At 34.9% G+C, this 27,654-nt stretch overlaps 1 protein-coding gene across 2 annotated transcripts in view; it reads right to left on the bottom strand.

Moving 5' to 3' along the window:
* LY75 (lymphocyte antigen 75) overlaps positions 1-27,654 on the bottom strand; it is a 126,176-nt gene that overhangs the window by 46,506 nt on the left and 52,016 nt on the right. For both annotated transcript variants that reach the window (XM_024735907.1, XM_024735904.1), the window contains exons 19-31: positions 27,010-27,077; positions 26,649-26,728; positions 25,894-26,033; positions 23,791-23,896; positions 23,398-23,558; positions 18,047-18,176; positions 14,998-15,224; positions 11,194-11,359; positions 9,545-9,712; positions 8,272-8,388; positions 4,675-4,869; positions 1,779-2,005; positions 55-223 (exon numbers count right to left, since the gene is read on the bottom strand). In XM_024735907.1, the coding sequence (XP_024591675.1) occupies positions 55-223; positions 1,779-2,005; positions 4,675-4,869; positions 8,272-8,388; positions 9,545-9,712; positions 11,194-11,359; positions 14,998-15,224; positions 18,047-18,176; positions 23,398-23,558; positions 23,791-23,896; positions 25,894-26,033; positions 26,649-26,728; positions 27,010-27,077 (1,954 nt within the window). The remainder of the gene's footprint in view (positions 1-54; positions 224-1,778; positions 2,006-4,674; positions 4,870-8,271; positions 8,389-9,544; positions 9,713-11,193; positions 11,360-14,997; positions 15,225-18,046; positions 18,177-23,397; positions 23,559-23,790; positions 23,897-25,893; positions 26,034-26,648; positions 26,729-27,009; positions 27,078-27,654) is intronic.

The raw sequence follows: 27,654 nt of genomic DNA, 5'->3' as shown, positions 1-27,654 counted from the left end.
TAAAATAAATGTCATGTTTCAGTAAATATACAGTTATTTGAAATCAAGTCTTACATTTTGTAGGTTTATAACAAATAGCACCATCCTTAACAGAGTTGCATTTTTCATGTTTCCAAATTCCTTTTGGATCCAAGATAACACAATTTCCAGCAGATTTTTTATCTTTCCATGGGATATAGTCAAAGGCACTGCCATCAGACCATTCAAAACTTGATTCACTTCCCTGTGTTAAGAATAATAGAGATAACTTGAATTCAGATGTATGACTTCAAAAAGAACATTAAGAAGAACATGCATGGAGAGAGAGGCATGGACATATATACACTAACAAACGTAAGGTAGATAGCTAGTGGGAAGCAGCCGGATAGCACAGGGAGACCAGCTCGGTGCTTTGTGACCCCCTAGAGGGGTGGGATAGGGAGGGTGGGAGGGAGGGAGACGCAAGAGGGAAGAGATATGGGAACATATGTATATGTATAACTGATTCACTTTGCTATAAAGCAGAAACTAACACACCATTGTAAAGCAATTATACCCCAATAAAGATGTTAAAAAAAAAAAAAAGAAGAACATGCGTGCTTTAAAAAATACAGGGATGGAGTGTTAATTATTTGCTTACAAGTATTGTAGATCTGGACCTACTTGTAAAATCAGGGATTTATTTTTGATGCATTGATCTGAGACATTTGCTCTGGCATAATTTAAATAGGACTTTAAATTTAGAGACAGGGTTACTATATCTCTAGATTTGTTTTTTTTGTTTAAAGGATGAGTTTATATAACACTTGAAATTAGATGACATGCAAATGTCTTCCATTTGTCACAATTACAGATTTACAGTCTCAACCTTCACATTATTCTAAATATTGTCTTTTATGTTTTATAGTTTTGTGGTTTGTGTCTCTGGCTAGATTTTTTCATATTACAGAAGTCATCAACCAGCAGGGGTCTGGAAGAGAAAAATACTTCCCAAGAAACTCATACGGGAAGATTAGTTTTGACTTGTCCTCGATTCTATAATCCTAATTTGCCATCCTTTTATTTTCCCCACTTTGTTCTAAAGATTATTTAAATTAGGTCTTCAATTCTAATCTCAATAGATGTCTATTTTTTGTATACTAGACATCATTATCAGTACATGAATATACTAATTAACAGGGTTTGAATAGTGGTACAAAAGATGTGTTTACCTGCAGAAAATTATTTTCAAATAGTGTTAATTTCTAGGGGGAAAGTGGGGAGAAAATATACATCTATTAGTCCTAATGTTAAGAGTTTTACTTGGCACCTTATACAGTATAAATTTTGTGCTAATAATCCTCTATTAGGGAAAATATTATCACCCCAATTTTACAGATGAGGAAATAAGCTTGCAAAGGTTTAATAACTTGCTTGTGATCACCCAACACGTAAACAGAAGACCTGCCACTCGTATTGGAACTCAGGTTTTTCTGATCCTGTGCTATTCCCTTTTCACCAGCTCTCCAACTGGTCTATCCCAAATAGGTTACAGGGGTGTTGTTGAGACATTAGTCTACTAAGCCCTTGGGATGGCTTGGCAGTGTCCAGGGCAGCTGCAGTCCTGGCCATTTGCCTAGATCACTCTATAAATATAATTTTCCATTTTCTCTATGTTGTGAAAAGATAGAAAGCACTATGGGATGCAAATGTAATCTGAGGACTTAATCTGATGTTATACTTTGAATTAATATCTTATGCTCAGATTTCCACCCCTCTAACATATTTGGAAATTTTCTGGAAAACAAAACAAGACTTACATCATGACTTGAGAGCCCAACCCATAGTGGAAATCCATCGCGCTTTACGATATCTTCCAGAAAAAGCTGGGCATTTTGGTCATGAACACTTGCCAAATGATCTCCACTTTGAGAACATGTGTTTAATGCTTCATACCATGTTACCCTTTTTTGAATAACGTTATAAGTACCATCTTCATGTGGAATAAACCGTGGAAGAGTAGTATTACAGTCTTCCTTGTAGTCAACTGTAATATTTAAATTAAAAGTGTTAGTGATTAAATTTAAATTATTCAAAATGCATATTTTGGGTAAGGTTGGACATGCAATCATTTCAAAAGTTAAATAAAACTGGGGCATCCCTGGTGGCGCAGTGGTTGAGAATCTGCCTGCTGATGCAGGGGACACGGGTTCGAGCCCTGGTCTGGGAAGATCCCACATGCCGCGGAGCAACTGGGCCCGTGAGCCACAATTACTGAGCCTGCGCGTCTGGATCCCGTGCTCCGCAACAACAGAGGCCGCGATAGTGAGAGGCCCGCGCACCACGATGAAGAGTGGCCCCCGCTTGCCACAACCAGAGAAAGCCCACGCATGGAAATGAAGACCCAACACAGCCAAAAATAAATAAATAAACCAATATTAAAAAAAGAAAAAAATCTTCCTCCCCTGAACCCTTGGATAGCCTTGATCAGATATTTTTTGAAAAAAAATAAATAAATAAAAAATAAATAAAACTGGGCCTCTTATTAATAAGGGAGGTCAAATGCATGCTTTCTCTTGTAGCCACAGCATATATAATAGGCTCTTAACTATTACTATTGTCTGAGTGATTAAAAAAAGGCATAAACATTGTCTTTTATTTAAGGAGCTCACATATTAGTTGGGCACAGAAAACAACAACACCTGAAAATGAGGGCAGAACAATTAACCACTAAAATATGTGTGACTGACTAGAGAAAGAAAGAGTCATCTGAATTAAGGGAGTCAGAAAACCTTCTTGATAAATTAGATCTCCAGACTTTAGGTTAGCTGAAATTAGGACCAAAAAGAAATAAGGTAACCAGAAAGTCAGCTAAAAACAAACAACAGTAATAACAAAACCACAATGATGGTATTTCAAAAGGACACAGAAGCCAAGTAAAAGAGCTCCCAATGGCCAAATCTGAAACAATTTGAGCAAAATATTAAATAACAGAGTCTATTAGATTATAACCCAAAGTATAAAATAAATAACCATGAGCCCGTGCTGATATAAATAAATGACGAAATAAATTTTTTTTAATGGGAGAGAATAGACAAATCTCCTGTGTAGAATTCCAAGTAACTCATATAGATACTTCCCACCTCAGGAAGGTAGAGAATAACTCTCCATTCCACAAGTAAGGACTGAGTATGGTAACTTCCTTATAAAGAGCACGATATGGAAAAGGGGAAGAAGAGTAACTCTGCAGTGGAGAAAGCTAATGAACGTTACCTAGACCCAGGTGATCAAGGTTAAAATCAACAGTGATAAGTCAGTCATGCTGACAGAATATACCCTTCACAGGATGTGATGAGAATGACATCTTACCTCTGTGGTTTTTTCCCTAAACCCCAAACCCATAACCCCAGTTTAATCATGAGACAAACATCAGCCAACCCAAACTGAGGGACATTCTACAAAACACATGACCAGTGCTCCTTGAAATTGTCCAAAAAAGCAAGAAAATCTGAGAAGCTATCACAGCTGAGAAGAACCTAAGAAGACATGAAGACCAAGTGTAACACAGTATCCTGGATGAATTCCTGAACAGAAAACCAACATAAAGTAAAAACTAAGAAAATCTGAGCAAGGTATGGACTTTAGGTAATAATAATTTACCAACATTGGTTTATTTGTTGTGACAGGTGTACCATACTAATGTTAGATGTCAACAACAGGGGAAACTGGTTATGGTGTATATGGGAATTCTCTGTACTATCTCTGCGACTTTTCTGTAAATATAAAACTATTCTAAAATGAAAATTTTATTTAAAAAGGAAAGAAAAAAGAAGGTAGAAGACATCATGACAGGAAAAAAAACCATAAATAAAGGTGCAAATGAGAATGGGTATACACTGTACATGGGACAGTGAAGAGATCAGCGTGACAGGAAAAGATACTTACTGAACCAAAAATGGGGAAAAAAATGGAGACTGAGAGAAAGCCTAGAATTTTAGAAGAGACTCTGATTTCTAGAAAGTCTCAAAAGCTTACATGAACTCAAAGCAATTAATAATAGGGAATCCCTGGAGATTGTTGATGGAAATGGTGCATCAGAAAGTTATTCTTCAGGACTGTGAAGGGAGAAAATGGGCCTGGATGCAACTGTGATGGGCTCCACGTTAGCAGAGGGCTTAGAGCAGAATGGCCGTAGGAACAGTTTTAAAGCTGTGAAAATTTAAAAACTGACATGCATTTAAAAATACACGTATTTAAGGAATTAGGCAAGGTTGAGAGACATTCACTTTCGGCCTGTAATGTCAAAACTCTACCCAAACACACTTCCTTATTTATAGAAATCTTATCCATCCTTCAAGGCCCAACCAAGTTTTTCCTCCTCCTCAGTACATCCTTTGTTTTCACTATTCCTGTTTTCATTGGTCTCTTTTGACTTCCCAACAAATGTAAGCCTGTACCAAATAACCTAAGACTAACCTGCATAAAACAGTGATAAACATTTAATGCTGTCTCCCCAACTACATTTTATTCCTTGAGATCAAGACCATGACACCAGGGAGTGCGTCTTTTCCTTCCTCTGTGACGTCTACAGTGCCTCTCATAGGACTGAATACAAGGGAGCCACTCAAAAAGTACAACTGCATGATTCCCGCTAGTGAAGCTAATGACTTTACATTCTCTTTCCCTGGAGTAGAAACCCTACATTAGCATACTTACCCATTTCAATTTTGCAAGCCAGAATGCTGTGCTGGTGAAAGTAAAGTATGTCTTCAACAACATTAAAGGTTTGAATATCCCAGAAGCCATCAGTATTCAAGCCAGCAAAAAACTTGCCATTTTTTACAGCTGGTCTTCCTGATCTCCAGTGTGTATATGACAGCGTGGTCTTATCAGACCACACGAGAGAATTATCTAGAAAAGAAACATTTTTTTCTATGCTTAGAGATTAAATCAAGACTTGAATTACACTTATGAGGTTAATATTTCAAACTCAACTAATTTTCTTTCTTCTTTCACCACCTACTAAAAGGTTGTATAATTATGTGTATCCCTCTAAAATATTTTCTAACAGTAAACCATGCTTACTTTTAATATAGAAAGTACACATTATAAACATGAAAATTAATATCTACTTATCATTCTACCATCCTGAAATAACTTTACATTTTTTCACTTTTCATTTTTTTCATCCAATATTCATTTTTTCCTACCTATATGTTTAATTGTAATGGAAATTAACATAATTATTTTATTTAAAAAATTAACATATATAAAACTAGTGATAGAAACCTCTTCTCTGGACCTAAACTGTGCACAATTTATGTCAATTGATTTTTGACAAGGGTGCCAAGACAATTCAATGGGGAAAGAATAGTTCCTGGGACAACAGGATATCTACATGCAAAAAAAATGAAGTTGGACCTTCTCCTTTCACCATACAAAAAGCTCAAAATTGATCACAGACCTGTATGTAAGAGCTAAAACTATAAAACTCTTAGAAGAAAACACAGGAGTATGTCTTCACGAGCCTAAGATAGGCAAAGTTAATAGACACAAGTGATAAAATAAAAAATAGACAAACTGGGCTTCATTAAAATTTTTAAAGTTTTTGTGCTACAAATTATACTACTAAGAAAGTGATGAGAGAAAATATTTACAGATAATTTCTTTGACAAGGGACTTATATCCAGAATACATTAAAAAGTGCTTAAAACTCAATAATAAAAAAGACAAATAATTTAAAAAATGGGAAAAGGATCAGAATATAGATTTCTCCAAAGATAACATACAAATAGTCAATAAGCACACGAAACGATGTTTAATATCATTAATCAATAGGGATATGAAATAAAAACCTCAATGAGATACCACTTCATACCCACTGGGATGGCTATAATCAACATAACAGATAAAAGCAACTGTTGGTATGATATGGAGAAACTGGAACCCCTAATGGACAATGGTACAGCAGCTTTGGAAAACTGTCTGTTAGTTCTTCAAAGGGTTACACAAAGACCCAGCAATTCCACTCCTAGGTATACACCCAAGAGAAACAAAAACATATATCCACATAAAAACTTGTACATGAATGTTATTCATAATAACCAAAAAAGTGAAAACCTAAATACCCATCAACTAATGAATGGATAAATGAAATGTGGTATATCCATACAATGGGATATTATTCAGCCAAAAAAGGAATGATACTTGCTACAGTGCCACATGCATAAACCTTGAAACCATTATGCTAAGTGGAATAAGCCAGTCACAAAATAGTCACATATTATATGATCTCACGTACATGAAATGTCTAGAGTAGGCAATCTGTAGAGATAGAAAATAGATCAGTGGTTGCTGAGGGTTGGGAGAGGGGATGGGGAATGAGGAGGGACTGCTAAATGGGTATGATGTTTCTTTGGGGGACAGCGATAGTTGCACAACCCCGTGACTATACCAAAAGCCACTAAATTGTACACCTTAAATGGCTGAATTGTATGCTACGTGAACATACCTTACTAAAGTTTTTGGTAAAACAAGTTGCTAGGCCTATTAAAATTATGAATTGGTATGAAGAGTGATGTCATTATTACCTACACATACTCCTTGTTGTCCTGGTTATTTCTTCCTTTCACTGATTACCATCTCCCAAGGCACTCTACCTAAACATCTGCCTGCAGCCATGATACACAAGAAATCTGGTACATATGATTTGGTTCTTGCTTGCTGCTTTATATCACCTCATGTCTTTGAGTCCCTCTCTCCCTCTCCCCAAATGTTAATAAAGTTACAATTTTCTGGCCAATGCGATGGGCAGTGGTATATTTCTAAAGCTGTCATAACAAAAGAGTCACTTTTTCACTTGGCTTGAAATACCTCTCAGTTGACACATGGCCTCTCTTAGTAATTTCTATTCACGGCCCTACTTTTGAAGAGTCAGAACTTAAAAAAAACCAGAATCCTTTGTATAGGTGGTATATACAATTAAATAGTATTTAAGCATATTTAAGTGATAAAAAACCGCTATGGATATAAATTAAGCCAGTAAGAATTAGTTTTAAGCCAAATTTACTGTTTGCTGGAAATATCTTTCTCTATGTCTCCCATATGTCTGTATATTTTAATAGAAGTTTTGTTACAACTACATCTTATAAAAGAAGTTAAGATGATTAAAAGAAAGCCTACAGATCTGAAAATGCTTTGCAGAATACAGAATGCATTTTCAGTTGTTTCTGATAATATAACTAACAAAGTACAGCAAAGGATACAATTGAAATCTCTAACTATATCCTGGGTATAGTTTCTGTTGCTCCACATGGGACCACTGTTTCCTCAGTCACTTTCAGGTAAAGCCTGGGAACTTTCTACCTAGTTCCTCTCCATTTTTTTCCATTCTTAAATTTAAGAGTGTTCAAGCATCATCAGAGAAAAGAATTGGGCAACTAAGTCCTACCATGATGAACTCATCTTCAGCTGGTACCCCAAGTCTTACCCATTACTTGATAGCTTAATTTTTGTTAACTCATCTGCAAGCCATAAACATTTAAGAAAAACCTGAGTAATTCTGAGAAAGAGACAGGTTAGATAGCAAAGAGAAGACTATTTTTAAAATGGTCAGATTTGAGTAATTAAGTTTCTTTGCCTACCCTACCTCTAGCTATCATTGTCCTGTGCCCCTTATTAAGCCCCTTTTTTGGGATGAATGTATGATTTTAATGCTTTATGCCCACACAGTTATTTTTTTCTAATTCCAAAACTTTATGATTTTCCGGATACCTCTAATTGAGTATCTTTCTAAATTGGTCTTATTTCCCCTATTATTAGAGTCTGTGTTTTAAAAAAATTTTCATAGCAATCATATCTTGAATTTGTGGCATTTGCAATCTCAAATATTCTATCCCATTGGCAGACTATGTGTCTCATTTTTCTAATGTATACCCCGAGCCAATGATATAAAACCAAAGATGCAACATTAGAAGAAGTGTATTTCTCTTCTCACTCATCCCACGTACACAGAGATATAAAGTAAGTATTGGAGATTTATGCAGGAGTGCAGTCATTTTAGTTAGTCTTGTACTGCTAGGTGGGAGGGTGAAGAAAGGAAATTATTTTCCACCATTTAACTCTCAGCTTGGTGGTAAAGGCATTTTAGTGGCAGAGCAGAGACACAAAAACTGTCTTGGTATTTGTATTAAGTTATGATAAGTGCATAATTGTAATTTTGTATACTGATTAACATATACTCTGAAGAATAAACTAGTAGTTTATAACGAACTATGAATATAAATAGTGAAAAACAGTAGATTTACAACTTACTTTCGTAAGTTACACCTAACATGACCCATGAAGCCATGTAATTGTAGTGTAGAAGCTGCTCAAGAACAAAGTTATTCTCTTTTTCATCTCGAATACTCAGAATATGTGATTTTGGATCTGTTAAATAAAAAAGAGTCAATAATTTAAATAATTAATTATTTAGAACACTTTGTCTGATAGATTTAGTTATTTTTATTCCCCAGTTTAACACACTCCAAAACTTAAAACAACAGTAGAAAATAAGAAAGACATATAAATTAAAACTATCTTGTTGTACTAAATGAATCGGTTAAAACATTTTCAAACATTTTGATCTTCAATTTGAAACATTGATTCACTTTCCTTTTCCCCATTTAAGGCTTATTTTGAGTTGGTACAAATCCACCTATATTAATGACACACTGTCAAAGACTATAATAAATAAAAACCTCTTAGATGGGCTAAAAGACAGACCTTCCTTTTCCTTAGCGATGGCTGTTATAACAGGATTTTAAAAGTTTAATATTTCCCAAAGTGTGTTCCTCGGAAAAGAGCTACATTGAAAAAAACTTTACAAATTTTGGTTAACCAAAAGTAAACTAGTTCATTCATGTCAGTATTTCTTAAAGCATATGCTAATGCACATTTGATAATGTTTAAAAGGAAGTGAAGATGTGTGGTATTTCTCACCCTTGTTCTTTAACTAAGGATCTTTTTCTTTACAGAACATCTCAAGAGTAGTGTTCCACAGAACACACTTTGGGGAATAATGGTTTGATATTTTCCATAGGAACTTCCTATAAAGTTGATGGGTCCATTGTTCAAAAGTCACAAATCCTCAGTGGATCTCATAGGAAATATCTGGAGAGTCCTGAGAGCTGAAAGTATGAAATATGTATTTCTTTTAAGCAGAGCTGCTTCTTTCTGGTTTATCTAAGTTTTCAACTACTCAAACTGGCCTATTTTCTCTCTGCCCACAGCCTAACTTGATTTAATATCCAGCTCTCTGCTCTCTAGTGTCATTTCTTTCTCTTTTTAAGTAGAACCCATTTATACATCTAAAGAGAGACTAGTTCCCTAATGGATGGGTAAGAAAGGAGATAACTCCTATACTTTCCATTTTAAATAAACACAAATTTTAATACTTTGTCATTGATAATGTAGAAATTAGGAGATGAATATTTTTGAGTTCTAGTTACTAGCGCTAATTAGAAATATTTATTGAATATACTCAGATGAGATTTGTTTTCTAACGAGCATAATGCAACATATAATGGCCATACAACATACTCACTCAGTGTCTGGCATTTAGAATGAACTTCATCTCGTGTTGTCACTATATATCTATTCTTTGTTATCATGAAATTGTAGCAAGAGTTCTGAAATGGTATCCATGGAGTATTTAGAACAGGAGACGGACATCGAACACTGGTAACTGGTTTGACCTCTTTTTCAGTCTCATCTAGAAAAAGAATTAATGGCAAGAATTCTAACTTCAGATATAAATGTTAAATCCTGTTCATCATAATTAGACTTGATTTGTAGGAAATATTCAGGAAGCCAAGAAATAATAGCCTGGCGATGCTTGTTCTGTTTATGCTCAAATAAAATGTGACCTCTTAACTGGCTTTCTGTAGGAAGGAAATTACTTAATAAAATTTTCTTTTCCCTGATGTGGAATGAGTAGAAGAATGTGGAAAATGAGGTGTTATTAGGTTAAATGCAGTTTCTGTCTTCCTGCATCACCAAACTTCTAATACAAGGGGCCACTTCAGAGAAACTATACGAACATAATAAGAGGCACCTAAATATGACTTTGAGAATTCATCTTCAATTTTCTGCTTACTGATACCTTCTCTAACTTTAAAAGAACATTTTATGAAATACTTGATGTTCTAAATAAGTTATTGCTTTAACCAAAGCAAACAGAAATAATTTAAAATCTGACATCTAGAAAAATCTGAATTCAGCATTTCTTTTTCATTTTATGAAAAGGCCACAGATTCAAAAAGATGCAAATAGAAATATGCTCTATTCAAAGCCAATCAAACTGATTCAACACATGGTAGAGACTATGCAATATTTCTCCCAGCTCACAGCAACTCCCTTTGTGAAGTAGTCTTTTCTCTAACCACAAACCCACAAATGTGGGCCCCTGGAAGCTGTAAAACCACTTTCCTCCGACTGGGCTAGAGATAGCATATCTGACTTAAGTTGAGTCTATCAGATTCTCTCTTTCAGTTCTTTTCAGATTTGAAAAGTGGAATTCAGAGATAGTCAATTCCTCTCCAGTTACGGCTAAAATTGAAAGCTGCAGAGCTGCCATGTTTCACCATGTGCAGAGAGAAGCAGGAAGTGCAGAGAGAAGCAGGAAGTACATAAAGAGAAGAGTGCAGATCCCCTGAGAGAAACAGAAAGGAGAGGTGCAAGACAGCATCTCTGGCTTTGAGATCCCCTCTCCTCGGGAGGCTCAGCTCTATCCCCATTTCTGAGGATCTAAATTTCCCTTTTGGCTTAAGCTAGCATGAGCTAATTACTGTTAGCAACCAAATGAATCTCAACAGTGACTCATAAAAGTAATGTTAAGTATTGATGATAAGAATTACAAAAGAATTCCCACAAATGTACGTTTTCCATAAGAATATAAACACAAAGTGTATGCAAAATGAGGCTAACAAGGACTTAAAACTCAAAGGTCAATTACTATCATCAGTTGACAAAAATAAAGATAAAACATATCTAAAATAACAAATTAATGACAAGATATTTAACATATAATAATTCTCAAATACAAATTTTCACAACAGATTTTGTTGTAAAAAGGACATGATTATAATTGCTTTATAATTTTAAAACCAGATTTTACAAAACCATTTCCTCAAAATTCCACTACTCATGAGACTGATAACAATTTAAGAATGAAAATATTTGAAATTAGCATACTTCCTGAATAATAGCAAATAGCGCCTGGCTGATTATTATCGCAGTCAGATGTTTTCCAGAATCCATCAGTGTCTAATACTACACAGTCTTCAAGTTGTTCATTATTTTCAGCCCAGCGACTAAATTGAAGATGTTTCCCATCTGACCAACCAAAGTTGAGTTCATCCTGTATGGAGCAGAAATATATCTTAAGTGGTTATACTTCACGTTATCCCTATTGTATGATTTTGACCCTCGTGGTCGATCTAATAATTCTTAAATTTGTTTAATTTCATTTATTTATTTTTGGCTGTGTTGGGTCTTCGTTGCTGCACACGGGCTTTCTCTAGTTCTGGCGAGCCGGGGCTACTCTTCATTGCAGTGCGTGGGCTTCTCATTGTGGTGGCTTCTCTTGTTGCAGAGCATGGGCTCTAGGCACGCAGGCTTCAGTAGTTGTGGTGCGTGGGCTCAGTAGTTGTGGTCATGGGCTTAGCTGCTCCATGGCATGTGGGATCTTCCCAGACCAGGGCTTGAACCCGTGGCCCCCGCACTGGCAGGTGGATTCTTAACCACTGCTCCACCAGGGAAGTCCCCAATCTAATAATTTTAAATTTTATCTTATGTTTAGCACATATTTACACAGCACTTACTACGTACCAGGCATTGTTTTAGGTACTCTGCAAATATTATATAATCCTCATAACAACCATACGAGATAGGTACTATTATTATATCCATTTTACAGATGAGAAAACTGAAGTCATGTAATGTGTACAGTCATACAGAATGTAAACCACTGTGCTGGGATACAAATCCAGGCCATTAGGCCCTGGAGTCCATGGTCTGAACCATTATGCTTTGCTGCCTCACACATAATTGGAACCATTGGTTGTTGGAAATTAGAAAGCTAAAATGGAGTGAGGACTACTGTAAGCTCTGATTAACTTAGAGATAATATGTAGTAGTGGAAGGAACACGGGCTTTAGAGCTAAGCATACCTAGTTTTGAATTCTGGTTCACACACAGTCTCACAGTCTCCTTAGTGAACCAAAAATAGCAAATGTGGTCAAACCTCAACACCACCAACTGTTTCATTCAGAAGTGTTCTCTACCAGTGTTCCAGTTGTGAACTTATGGCCAGTTAATCTCTAAACCAAGTGGCCTCAAATGTGGCCCTTTGCCCCTGTGATGTTACCTGTACTGAGTATTACCCTGGATTCCTTCCCCCTTGTTGCACTCCCAACTAACCCAGGTCCCTGGGCCTTGGGAACTTCTGTTCCTTGTAGATAAGTCATCCCACTCCCACCATCTCTTTATTGAACACTAAATCTCTTTATTAAGACTATAAGTATCTCTTCACTAAATTCTAGACCTTGATTGATCTTAATTAAAACCTGTCTTTTCTAATAGAATAAGTTCCTTTAAGCATCCACAAGGGAAGGGCTGCTTGTTTTTTTAGTCTCAGATATCACAGAGCCATGAGAATGAGGTAGTGGGTATTTTTATTTCCTTCAGTCATTTCCTTTGAGGTTTATGCCCTTCTTCTCTGACATTCACTGAGGTCTTGGCAAACTCCCAGAGTCCTTCCGTCTCTCTGACATTCACTTTGGTCTTGGCCCCCTTGCTCCTTCCTGATATTTACTAAGGAGGTGTCCCATGCCCTGCTCTGTCCTTCTGGTCCTGCCACTGACTTAGAGACGTCTATGTTCATGTGGATGACTCACCCCGTTCCCAAGCCTTCTTGACTTCCTCTTCTTCTATGGACTTTCACTTCTATGTACTTGAGTGACCTGCTCTCACAGCCACACTCCAGACCTTCTATAACCCAGAACTGCTGCACTGCAGACACTGTAAACATGCCTCAGTCCAGACCAACATCATTTCCTGCATGAATGTCTACAAGAAACTCTAACTGGTCTTCTATCTCTGGACTGCTCACTTCCTTCCCCAGCTTCTGCCCAGCATAGTTTTTCTCAAGTCAAAATCTGATATTGTTACTACCATGTTTAAAATCTTTCAAAACCTTCCCATTGCTTTCAATGTAAATTTGTATTTACTTACACTCTGCCATGTTCCAAAGATTTCAGGCAGCTTATGAAGATACATAAGAAACAGCTATGTAAAATGTAATATGTTAAAGAGCAAAAGGGAGAAGAAAAACACAGGTGACGACTGAAAATAGAATAAGAAAGAAGACCAAAATCATCAAGTGAGGAAAAAAAGTTACAAAACTGTATGATCCGAAGTGTCTTAAAAATAAATACATGTACATAGAAAAATAACTTGAAGGATATATACCAAATATTTAAACCACATTTATCACTAGATACTGGGATTATAGGTGATTCCAATTTTATTCTTTTAATTTATTCTAACTTTATGATTTTTCTCCAGCAACAATACTGCTTTTGTTTAAAAAGGTTTAAGGTGGTTAAAACTAGGAAATGTGATAACTTAATTACCACCCACACAAGAGACACAGTGATGGGTTTCACATAATGCCAAACACAAAAGAGAAAGGAAGTAAAGCAATGTTATGACGGAATTGATACTGTGAGGTCTAGGGAAGCAGTTCAAGCTGATAACCTGGCTGGACCTGAGGGTACATTTTAAAATCCAGAATTTTGGAGAAGCTAGTCTTCAAGCAATTTCTAAATACTGCTTTTTTAATTGAGCTTCTGACAAATGCTGGTGGTAATAAGTCCAGAGTTTGTCAAAGATAATGTATACTTCTGCGTCTTAAGTTTTTCATCCATTCTCCAGTTCAACTTGGGGTTTGCGCAAGGACTTAAATTGTCTTCAATCACATTTTCTCCATGCAGCCCTAAAACCATCTTGGTATACTGAGGGTTAGCCTACCATCTACATAACTCAGGTTTGCTTCATAATGCAATGGACACTTCTTTCCTACTCTCCCAATTACCTTCCCTCCGAGAGTGGATTAGGAATACTGGTTCAAGTGACACTTACCTAACTAGGGCTTTACGGGTCACACACTGCACAGACGCAGGAAGTAAAATTCACATCACAATCTTTATAAATAAGTGGCACCCCCATCAGTGCACAATGTACGCAGCCTTTTATACCAGCCCTATATCTTACTTTTCAATACATCTCCGTGAGCAGAGCATCAGCTTATTACATACAAGAATCAGAAAAGAGGCAAAAATGGCCTACAATGCTGAGAGGAATGCTACAGCTTTATTAAAAAAAAAAAAAAGATTCCCTATTAATTATAGCCAAAAGCTTTAGTAGCATAAACATTCCTGTTTGTGCTACATGTATGAAGTTTAGTGCTGGGAATTAATAGGAGACTAGCATTCTTTGCTGGGCTATGAAATGAATGAGAAGTACCCAAGATCAGGGCTTGAGATGTGGCAAAATGCTATTCTAATCCCTTTGTAGAGTGGCTTAATTTCACTCTGCTGATTTGGAAAGGGATAAAGAGCCCTTTAATAACGTTCATGGGCTTCTGCTCACCAACCCCATCTGAATTTTTAATTCTTCCCTCCCTCTCTTCTTTTCATTGGCTGAGGAGACATGGCAGCTCCTGATCCCAGCTCCATCTTTGATTGGAATAAATAAAAAGAAGTGCTCAGCTATATATGTCCATTAGACATTTTTCTTAAGCTAAACGATAAAGCACCTGATCTTTCAACAGTGGAAAGATGACTGCTGCTAAAAATTACATACCTCATGAAATTCATTCACTGGAGTAAGATTTTATGATCTCTGGTTTCTTTTAGTCTGATATGAGAGATGCTGCATGCAATAAAAAATGTCACATTCCATCACCCAATCCTGGCAGTGGGACTGAAAACTTACATCATGACTGGAGAGTCCAATCCATAAAGAAGTGTTATGAAGGACTGCCTGCACAGTCAGGAAGGCCTGCTGGTAAGGGTCTGTGATGCTCACCAGCTGCATGTTTTCTTTCTGGCACTCCTTTAGAGCATCAGTCCAAGTCAGAGTCTTCAGCATTATTTTGTACAGATTATTTTGATACTTCACAGTTTCTGAAGTATTCTGTAAGGTCTGTCTGCTTTCAATTTCTGTGTGTAAAAGAAAAATAAAGCCACAAAAACCACCTACTTGGCAAGTCATGGGACATTTTTTCAAATTTCTCCCTGTAACAATGTACTTTAGGTATTACTTATCTATTCATTTATTTTAGACTTTGGGTGGGAGAACTAGGTATGTTTTGCTGTATACCTTAGGTAAATTTGTGAACCACAAATTTGTTTTTTACAATTAGAACAAAATTCTGATTTAGTTGATCTGATTTAGGAAGGAGAAAAGCTATAAATAAAAGTAAACTGCAATAGGAGAAAAGCTATAAATAAAAGTAGACGACTTCTAATGGCAATAAGATTACCATTTCAGATTGGTGTCAAATTCTTCCTTTGTTTGAACTGCTTCAACAGGAGGTATTGGGTGTCCCCTTACAAGTTTTCATCTGGGAGAACCCACAAAAAAATGTATACAACCACCCCTAAGAGGATATATTTGAATTATTGATTTACAGTACCTCTCTGAAAAAGGCAGTTACTAAAAAGTATGAGACAAATGAGCAAAGATTAATTTAGCAAAAAGTTCTTCAGAAGCGCATGGAGTACTCAGAAAACTGTAAGACACTGATGAAAGAAATCAAAGATGAGACAAACAGATGGAGAGATATACCATGTTCTTGGATTAGTAGAATCAATATTGTGAAAATGATCACACTACCCAAAGCAATCTACAGATTCAATGCAATCCCTATCAAATTACCAACGGCATTTTTTACAGAACTAGAACAAAATATCTTAAAATTTGTATGGAGACACAAAAGACCCCGAATAGCCAAAGCAGTCTTGAGGGAATAAAACTAAGCAGAAGGAATCATACTCCCTGACTTCACACTATACTACAAAGCTACAGTCATCAAGACAATATGGTACTGGCACAAAAATAAAAATATAGATCAATGGAACAGGATAGAAAGCCCAGAGATAAACCCACGCACCCATGGTCAACTAATCTATGACAAAGGAGGCAAGGATATACAATGGAGAAAAGTCAGTCTCTTCAATAAGTTGTGCTGGTAAAACTGGACAGCTACATGTAAATGAATGAAATCAGAACACTCCCTAACACCATCCACAAAAATAAACTCAAAATGGATTAGAGACCTAAATGTAAGACCTGACACTATAAAACTCTTAGAGGAAAACATAGGAAGAACACTCTATGACATAAATCACAGCAAGATCTTTTTTGACCCACCTCTTAGAGCAATGGAAATAAAAACAAAAATAAACAAATGGGACCTAAATAAACTTAAAAGCTTTTGCACAGCAAAGGAAACTATAAACAAGATGAAAAGACAACCCTCAGAATGGGAGAAAATATTTGCAAATGAATCAATGGACAAAGGATTAATCTCCAAAATATATAAACAGCTCATGCAGCTCAATATTGAAAAAACAAAACAACCCAATCAAAAAATGGGCGGAAGACCTAAATAGACATATCTCCAAAGAAGACATATAGCTGGCCAAGAAGCACATGAAAAGCTGCTCAACATCACTAATTATTAGAGAAATGCAAATCAAAACTACAATGAGGTATCACCTCACACCGGTCAGAATGGTCATCATCAGAAAATCTACAAACAACAAATGCTGGAGAGGGTGTGGAGAAAAGGGAACCCTCTTGCACTGTTGGTGGGAATGTAAATTGATACAGCCACTGTGGAGAACAGTATGGAGGTTCCTTAAAAAACTAAAAATAGAATTACCATATGACCCAGCAATCCCACTACTGGGTATATCCCCTGAGAAAACCATAATTCAAAAAGAGGCATGTACCACAACGTTCACTGCAGCACTACTTACAAGAGCCAGACCATGGAAGCAACCTAAATGCCCACCGACAGACAAATGGATAAAGAAGATGTGGTACATATATACAATGGAATATTACTCAGCCATAAAAAGGAATGAAACGGTCATTTGTAGAGACATGGATGGACCTAGAGACTGTCATACAGAGTGATGTAAGTCAGAAAAAGAAAAACAAATATCGTATATTAATGCAAACATGTGGAATCTAGAAAAATGGTACAGATGAACTGGTTTGTAAGGCAGAAACAGACACAGATGTAGAGAACAAACGTATGAATTGGGAGATTGGGATTCACATATATACACTAATGTGTAAAAATAGATAATAAGAACCTGCTGTATAAAAATAAAATAAAATAAAAACCCAGAAGCACATGGATTAGCTACTTGAAGATCTCATTACATGGCAAAGGTTTTTTTTTTTAATTGTTTGTTTAAAAACTTACTGTGACCAATGAAAACGATTTAATACCTTTAAAAAAATATCTTTTTGAATATATAGATGATTCCTACTTTTAACATTTTACTTTTATTTGGATTATAGGAGGGCATAGACAGTGATCCATTTATAATGCTTCACATCCTTTTTTTTTTTTTTGAGAGCTAGATTTAACCATGATTGTTTATACCGAACTCAGTTAAAAACATTGTTTTTCTCCTCCTTTCCTCATGACAGTAAAATCTGAAAAATTCCAGAGCAGAAAGGAGAACAAAATGCAATCATAATTTACTGTCATTAGATAACACCGATTAACAAACTTCATTGGATACTTAATTTTGATATTTAATTATGGCAATGATCTTGACAAAAAATCACATTCTATTTGAGCTAATTTGGCTCACTGAGCCAGTATGGATTTAGTCATGCTAAAATTTTAAGGAAGCTGTATGATTACAAATTAATATTAATTTATAAGTTTTTTTGTGAAAAAGTACTGTACATATCTAACAGCATAAAATACCATAGTCATCTAAATAATAATCTATACCTGAATATTTCTGACAGAGAGACAGAGTATGGTGTTCACTGCAGGAAGTAAAATTCCACGTCCCAGTAAAAGGTGACTTTTGGAGGTTGAGCATTAGAGCACAGTGGTAGGACACCTCTTCATCAAAAATCTAAACAAAAAGGCAAATATGTACAAGCAATTATGAAACTAACAGTCTGAAGATCCCAGCAAGGGAACTTTATATTCCAAATTGGATTTTTCTTCCTGTAAAAAACTCCATTAAGGAGCTGACCATGAAATCACTAAGAAAATCCTGATAAACTTTTATATGTCCATGCCACTCTCTTACTTTGTCACAGCTTACCCTTCCCCCTCCCCATATCCTCAAGTCCATTCTCTAGTAGGTCTGTGTCTTCTGATAAACTTTCAAAACATGGGAAAGGGCAATTAACTTTAGAAATTATAGAACAAAATAGTGGCAATATTGATGAATACATCTTCAAAACAGATAGAGAAAAACTGTTAGAAGACAAATACACAATTATAATAATATTTAACACTCTGCTCTCCTTCTTGACGTTGCAAGTGAGCAAAAAAGTAATGACTGTTAATTCAACTCATTAGATGTTTATAAACTTTTTATAATGACAAATGGTGTACCACACAATAGAGAACTCACCTTAAAGCTTTGATCCTATACTTGTCACTATAAAACATCCATAAATAAAAGTATCTATCTAGATTTCATTCTCTGACCACAAATCAATAATAACATTAGACATGGAAATTTATTCAAAGTATATTGTCCCTATACTTTTCTGTATGGTTGAAACATATCACACTCAGAAAAATAAGAAAAGTAAGCTTATCCCAGGAGCTAAAAAAGTTTTAAAAAAACTGCATACTCCCATGCTATTCAATAAACATTAAAACAAAAATGAAAAAATTATAGGAAAGACTAATATGAGAAATATTACAAGAGATATGAGTAAAACTTTATGTGAAGGCAAACATGTATTATTAAATGCATTCTGATTTTTAAAGGAAAGATGAACTAAGAATTCAATATGAGATTAGAAAATCAGCAAAAATATAACTCCAAGAAAAACAGGATAGAAAAATGTAGTAGTATTTGTATATCTCAAGCAATAGGAGTAGGCGGTGGAGAAAGGGGAGGAAAAAACCAGTAACATACACTAGTTTTTGTAAAAATCTAAATAAGAAAAAGTAAAAACGATTAAAATAAGACATGGAGATTTTAAAAGATAATAGCAGACACAACTTTATTCTAATACATTTGAATATCTACATGAAATAGACAACTTCCTTGAAATATATAAATTAGCATAACTGTTAAAAGGAAAAGTAGAAACACTAAAATGTACCAGTAACTTTAGAGGAAATTGAAAATTAATAATAATGCTCATTTTTAAAACTATATGTCAGGTACTGTGCTTAAAAGCTTTAAATGAAATATTTTATGCAATCCTCACACTATGTTGTAGGAACAACAGTATCAGAACTTACAGATTAAAAAATGAGACTTAAGCAAAGTTAAGTGAATTTCCTAAGGCATACGAAATGGCTGAATGGAATTCAAACTCAATCTGACTCTAGAGTTTAGCCCTCACCTACTATACCAAATCCCTTTAGTATTAAACAATGATCTCTGAACAGGGTTCTAATATCACATGGTTTTGTATACAGTTCCTTCAAACTTTCAGGGAAAGATAATTCCCCAGACTGAGTCATAATTTCAAAACACAAAGGCAGAAAACCACCCAGTTCATCTTATGAAGCTGACATGATCAGGAAAAAAAAAAAAGCTTAAAAAAATTAACTCTATGAACAGAGATGAAAACATTCCCAAATAAAATTCTAACAAATCTAATTCAGTAGTAAAATAATAACCCACTCTCAGCAACTAGATTTTATGATAAGGAGATAAAAATGGTTTAATATAACATCTATTAATGTATTATACCACATATCCATAGGCCTAATGGGAAAAACTGTATGACAATTTCAATAGATGGTGAAAACAAGTTTTAGAAAATCCACTACTTATTCCTGAATAAAAATTCTAAATAAATGATATATCTTAAACAAAAAGTCCACATCAAATATAATAATGAAAGACTGCAGATATTCCCATTAAAGTCTAGATCAAGTCTAGGATGTTATTTATTACTCCTGGTATTTACCATGGTTCTGGAAGTCCTACCACATGTAGTGAAGCATGAATGGTTATTTGCCAATTATGATTATCTAATTAGAAAACCCAAGAAAATCTACTGAAAAACTCTGAGAAGTAATAAGAGCTTTTAGTAAGATGGATGCCTATGAAATAAATATACAAAAATACCCAAATAATAGATTTCCTACATATCAGTAAGACAGTTTTAAAAAGCTGCCATTCTCAATGGCAAAAAGAAAGAGAACTTCTCTAAAAACTTCTCTGAGGAATTTAAAAGGAAGACTTGAATCAATGGAGAGATATGTTACACCATATTCTTGAGGGAAAATTAATAAAAATATGTCAATTCTTCCTAAAATGTTGTCAAATTCTTACCAGAAGTTTTCTATTGAATTGTTTAGATTGGAAATTAACTAAATAATTCTAGTTTGTCTTGAAGAATAGACAAAAACAGCTAAAAATATTTTTAAAAGACATACAATAAAGGATAACTAATCCTATTATATTTCTTGAAATATGGCAACATTATAGTATTTAGATCAGTGTGGGAGCTATACAAGAATATGTCTCATACACACACACATACATACACATGCACACTTCACATATGATAAAAAAGGCATTCTATATTGATTTTAACAGATGGAAGTATATACAACAAATGATGCTAGACAATTGGCCAGGGTTAGGGGAAAGGATTAAGTAACCATTGACAACATATGCCATATACCATGGATGTATCATATTGTCAGACCAAAAAAGCAAGCTATAAAACAAAATGAAGAAAATAAAGGCATTCATTTAACTAACATTTACATGAGGGACTTTCTAACCTAAAAGCAATGGAGGGGAAAAAAAGAAATAGAGTTGAACACATATCAAAAAAATCAAAACTTATTTCTGTAATATTTTTGGTATTAGACCTAAAGAAAAAAAAAACCTGTGAAAATATCTGCAGTAAATGCAAGAAACACAGGGTTAGCACACTTAATATTTACACAGTCATAAAATCAATAAGAAATACATGAAGGCTTTGATAAATTGTCAAAGAATAAGAAATTCACATTGGATGAAATTCAAATTATTACTGAATTTATATGTTTTCATTAGAAATCAGAGCAATACAAATGAAAATATGATATCATTTAAACTATCAAATTAGCAAGAATTTTAAAAAGATAATTCTCCTTAGAGCATTGTAGTAGAGGCAATGCAGTAGAGAAGCTAAGAATGCTGACTCTGCAGACTTGGATTTACATGCCGACCCTGCCCGCATACCCTGCATGATTTCTGGCAAGTTACATGACTCTCTCTGTTTGTCTCCACATTTCTAAGATAGGAGAGGAGTACAGACTGTTTCACATCTATTGTGCAGATTAAATGAAATAATGCATGTGATGCATTAGCAGAGTGTCTGACACATATTAGCTGCTCAATAAGTGTTGGAAATTATTAATACACTGGTATGAATAGAAAAGTAATCACAATATATTGCTGACAAAAATATAAACTCATAAACCTTTCTGGAAACCAATTTGGTAACCAGAGTTTTACAACTACTTATATTTTTTGATCTGGCTATATCACTTCCTAAATCTATCTTAGAGAGGTAACCTGAAATATACAGCAAAGATTATGCATGAAGATGTTAATTGCAGCACTATTAAGGATTATGCAAAACTGGAAACAGCCAAAATACCCAGCACTGTTTAGGTAAATGATGGTATATCTGTCAAGAAATATTGTGCAACCATCAAAATGCTTATCAAGCACATCTTTTAATGGCATAAGAAACTACTTATGATATAATACTAAGTGAGAAAAGTAGATACAACAGTATATATACTATGATCTTATCTATGTCAAGAAGACAATGTATAGAAAAGCCCTAGAAGAAAAATGCTGAAATATTCATTGTGATTTCCTAGATCAGGATTCAAATATGGTTTGAGACTTATTTAGTAGGTCATGAAATCAGTTCAGTGGATCTTGATTCTTATTTGTGACAATGAAATAATAGGATAGAACACAGAGATAGGTTGACTAGACTAGACTAGATCAGACTAGAGTAGAATAGGATAGAAAAGAAAGAAATATAAGCTCTAAGGGTAAGTATTATTTCCTGAAACTTTTGTTTCAATTCAATATTATATTTATATCTATGTGCTGAATGGTAATTTAAATTTATTTCTTACTATGGGTCATGAGTTAAAAGCTACCAGCCTAAGTATAAGCAGGATAAGGGTTGATATTTTTCTTTATTTTGTTTACTCTTCTATAACTTCCAAATGTTCTACAATAACCAAGCATTATTTTGATATTTACTTTGTACATAATTACACATGTTGCAGAGTTCCCTTTACCACCAACGTCAACGTGGAGCAAAGTTCCATTGCATCAGGAATATCAGTTGATATTGTCTAGGATGTACTTTTGGAATTCAACTTTTAAGTTAATCTCTTAATCTTTGCCTTTTATGCAAAAGGTGGTTTGTATCCAGTAAATATGGAAGACAGAAGTAGTGGGCAGCAATATCATGGTACAGGGTAACTACTGTTGATATAATGCCTTCTTCCATTCTATAGCTTCTTTACATTTAGATCTTAGGGAAAAATGATCACTAACCACAGATTTTGTACTTTTTAACCTCAGGAGACTGAGGCTGACAGCTCCAAATTCCAAGATGATAAGTAAAGCATTTATATTAGCTTCTATTTGTAACTCACTATTGATGGCTTTACATGGTTATGAAATAAGTGCTATGGAATCTGATACTACTATGAAAAACTAGGGCATCTATGTGAAGGCTGTGGAAGCTCTGTTGTTATTCTTCTTGTGACAGCATTATTGATATAATTCATAGATGGTATAATTCATTGATTTAAAGCATATATTCTATAGTTTTTAGTATATTCACAGAGTTGTGCAACCATCACCCCTAATCAATTTTAGAACATTTTCACCACCCCAGAAAGAAATCCCATATGCTTTAGGCCATCACCACCAATCCTTCTAGCCTCTTAGCCTCTGGCAACCAGTAATCTACTTTCTATCTTTATAGATTTGCCCATTTGGACGTTTCATGTAAGTCGACTCATGAAATAGGCCCTTGTTCTTAATCCAATAATTTGTGGAAGACTCAGGTATTTCATAGAGCTACGTAGTTTACCGATTAAAAAAAAAACAACCTTACATTTGTTGGTATTCTCAGCCTCCGACCAACCAATAATGGGTGAAAGTTACTGTATGTCAGCTCTCTGTTATCCATCCATTTGTTTATCTTCTCATAGGCAGTCCAGCGCAAACCAATCCATAAAGTAGCTTCCATATCCGGAAGCAAGGATGTAATAAAATCTGTCAGAAAGATTTTTTTTTTTTAAAAAAACATTTGACTTATTCAAATTAAAGATATACTAAAAATGTCAATGAATACCTCTTGCTTATCTAACTACCAGAATAATCTTTCACCTACTCTGTAAAAAGTAATTTAATAAGGTTCTTTGTATGTGTTAATTCCCCACAGCCTCCCAACACAAACATGGCCTCCAGATCAGAATAAAACATGTTTACGAAACAATTCTGCTACCTTGTTCTCTCTGGCTCAGCACTGAAGGAAGCGTTCCACCATAGGTGTGACAAGTATCGCTGGCTTCAGAAAATGTAACAGACTTAGGTTTGATCCTTAAAAAGCACTGCAAACAAAGAACACATATGAAGTATAAGATTTCCACATATGGGAAAGCTCACATAGGAAGAAAATGCCTCATCTTTTAGAAGGCTGCTAATTTTCTGTTTGTGAGATATAGACACTCACAAAGTAGTACCAAAAGAATGCAGATCTACACTCTTTTTTTTTGAAAGATTTATTTATTATTTATTTTATTTCTTATTTTTGGCTGCGTCGCGTCTTAGTTGAGGCACGCGGGCTCTTCGTTGCGGCACTCAGGCTTCTCTCCAGTTGTGGCACATGGGCTCTAGTTGAGGCACGTGAGCTCAGTAGTTGTGGCGTGCAGGCTCAGTTGCCCCCATGGCATGTGGGATCTTAGGTCCCTGACAAGGGAGTGAACCCATGTCACCTGCATCGTAAGGTGGATTCTTTACCACTGGACCACCAGGGAAGTCCCAACAATGCAACTCTACACTTAATTTAAGCAACTGAAGAGTAGTCCTTGAGCTATTTTTTAAAAAATCTCCCATTTATTGAGTGCTTCCTTCCTAAAGCACTTTGCACGGTATTATCTCATTTAATTCTCACAACAAATGGGAAAACTGAGGCACAAGGACATTAACTTTACCCATAAGTGAAATAGCCATAGCATGGTATGGTCAGCATTTAGACTCTGCTCCATTTGGTTTCAAATATGTATTCTTCATCATTACCTTATATTAAAAAAACCACATTTTTAAAGAAATCATGCCCCTGTCTCTTGACAGGATATTTTAATGGGGTGAAGGGGATTAAGAGATACAAACTAATAGTTATAAAATGAATAAGTCACAGAGATGTAATGCATAGCAAAGGGAATATAGTCAGTAATTTTGTAATAACTTTGTATGGTGTGTAATCTATAGAAATATCAGATCACTATGTTGTACACCTGAAACTAATATATTTTCATTCAACTATACTTCAATAAAAACAAACAAAAAAACATAAATTTACATCAACTATGTAAATTAATCTAGTACTTTGGGGGGGGAAAAGATTGTCCAAATTTTAAAAAGTCAAAATATACCCCTAATATTTTAACTTTACTACAGATGCTTTCAGCTGTTAGACACATCTCTTCCTTTTTCTTCTTGATATTATGATCATGTTAGTGTGGAATAACATGTCCCAAATTGTGTTCCTTGAAACATGCTATAAAATGGGTTTTTTTTTTTTAGCCTCCTTACAGACTGGAATGGCCAGAGAAATATAAAGTCATTGGGTGGCTTCTAGAAAAGACTCTAGAGAGAACACCCTGAACTTGAGCTTGGAGGCCATAAGTTGAGGATGGCAGAGCAGAAAGACAAAGGAAGCCTGGTTTTGAAGACCACAGAGCTTTCATACCAACCCCAGCCTGCTTATCTTCAAACTTCTTTTATCTGAGAGAATAAATGTTTTAGCATACTATAGTAATCTTTTTAGCAGCCAAATGCATTTCCTAAGAGATACATACACCAATATGAATTGTGCATCTCAAGGAAGCAAATATAGAATGTGGCATTTCCCAAAGCTATTTAATCATAAACTCTGCTCTGGAAGCAACATCAATGATTAACATTTTGTTAGCATATGTGTGTATTCCCAAAAAGTAGTTTGGGAAATGCTGGTCTAATTTGATTGGTAAATGCTGCTTGGATGTTTTCCTTAAGGGGGAAAATTTATCAGCCAGAAATTAAGCCAGTTTCCTACATACCAAAGAGATAGTCCTGACTAGTCAATATATTACTATTCACTGAAAGATCAGCTTTGGCAGTTTAAGTGTCAGTAGCAACAGAAGAGGAACATGGTACTCTGAAAGACCTGTACGCATGATTAACTTGAGAGTTAACTTCGTTTCTGAAAATGTAGAGAATCAGGTGAGATACTGAAATATGCAGTCTATCTTAGTGAAGTTACTTGGTGGGATGCCATTCTGCCACAGGCCATATGACCATCATGAAAGCTATCATCATTTGCACAACGTAGCAATTCTCTTTTTACCTTATTCTGAAAAGTAATCCAATCCCCAGAGCACTGTATTTTAGCGGCAGAATCTGGACTATATTTCTCTAATGAAGATACATTGTATTTTTCACAGACGAAGGGCAACTTGGTACTACAGTCTGCTGGTTTATTTATGTCTGAGAAATGAAAAGCAGGATTACTGTGGTGAGAATTTTCCATTCAGCACATTTTAAAACCATCCAGTAGTGAAGAAAGTCTCTTTAAATCAATCTTTCCCAAATGGTTAAAATATATTCCTTTTCTTCCCTAGTTTTCTTCCCATATTCCTTTTCTTCCCTATTTTTGTCTTCTATTATTATCACTCATATTAGTCAGTCGTAGCATACAAATATTGCCTATAAAAATGAACAAACTTGGTACACACACAGTTACGATGGTTCCTGATGGCAGGAAATAGAGTTGAAGAAGGCTAATGAGGGGGGAAAGGGACCTAAACTATACTTTAGAATTGCTGCCTGTTCATCTTTGTGAATTTGTCTATATCCTTATTGGTTATGAAAGTGGTCAGTTTATTTCTAAGTAACTGCTTTAGGATAAAGGAAGTCAAAATATTCACAGTGAAAAGCACCTTTATTTGCATTTGGAACTTGATCTACTATCATCAGCAATAAATCAGAATATGACAAAGCTACCAAACATATAATCAAAAGGAAAGCAAGATTAAGCTAGTAATTGAACCTGAAGTTCACATATTACATAATTAACGTTAAAGGATTTGGAATTAACCTTACCGCTAAACCAAGTCTTGGCAGAGAGGTAAAAGCATTCCTCTCCAAATGTTATAGGAAAGTGATGAAATGGATGTCGTGAGCTGAAAGAAAATAAGAGATGTGTCAGCTCATAATGTAGTTACATGTTCCATTCTGTTTTTTACTGAAGTAATTTTAATTCTAAATTTAATGTTAGGCCATTATTTTATACTACTTTTTCTTGATGCTCATTTGCTAAAGGATTTGGTTTCTCTAGTCTAGGTAGTTTATGGATTAATGTTCAAAACTAATTATAAACAGTACTCCATTTAGTAAAAAGGGATTTGGGACTGCTTCTTTTAAACGATAACTTTACAAAGGCACCATCAAGGATGTCACATACCTCAAAAAACGACGTTCTATTAGCTGGTCAGTAGTTCTCACCCACCATTTCTCCTCATTGCCAGATATCTGAAAAAAAAACCCAGAAAAACAAAACAAAACGAAAAACAACTAAACACCCATCCTTATATGTGCTGGCTTTTCTAGAAGAGTTTTTTTTTTTTTTCTAGAAGAGTTTTGATTTAATACCCTGGCCCATCATAACCACAAACCACTATAATTTCCAGATATTCATTACTTTGGTCTCTAAATTACATAAACCAGGTCCTTTCACAGAAAAAAGTAGTTTAGAAATTCCTTTTATATTCACAGGCCCTATTTTGCATACAAAAAATATGGTCACTGTAATTATGGACATATATTAATTGGACATATAGTATCCTATTGCTACTAGTTATAAATTTTTAAATATACAAATTATTTTTCCTCCAAAAAACTATTTTGCAAAATTAGTTATTATTAGAAACAGAATCTCAAGTTAACTACCAAGTTAACTTTTAGTAAAAAACGTGACAAGGAATTAGACTAATTTATATTATCTGTTGAAGCTCATCTTACCAACTGACATTAATAGTTAATCTTGAATGTTTTAAAACATTAAGCAATTCTTTTTAACTTTTCTAATCCGAAGTGATGAACTTATATG

The sequence above is a fragment of the Neophocaena asiaeorientalis genome, unplaced genomic scaffold (genome assembly GCF_003031525.2).
Source record: "Neophocaena asiaeorientalis asiaeorientalis breed wild unplaced genomic scaffold, Neophocaena_asiaeorientalis_V1.1 scaffold72, whole genome shotgun sequence".
NCBI lineage: Eukaryota > Metazoa > Chordata > Mammalia > Artiodactyla > Phocoenidae > Neophocaena > Neophocaena asiaeorientalis.
Note: the sequence above shows the minus strand (reverse complement) of the source record. Positions and strands in the feature narration are given on the sequence as shown.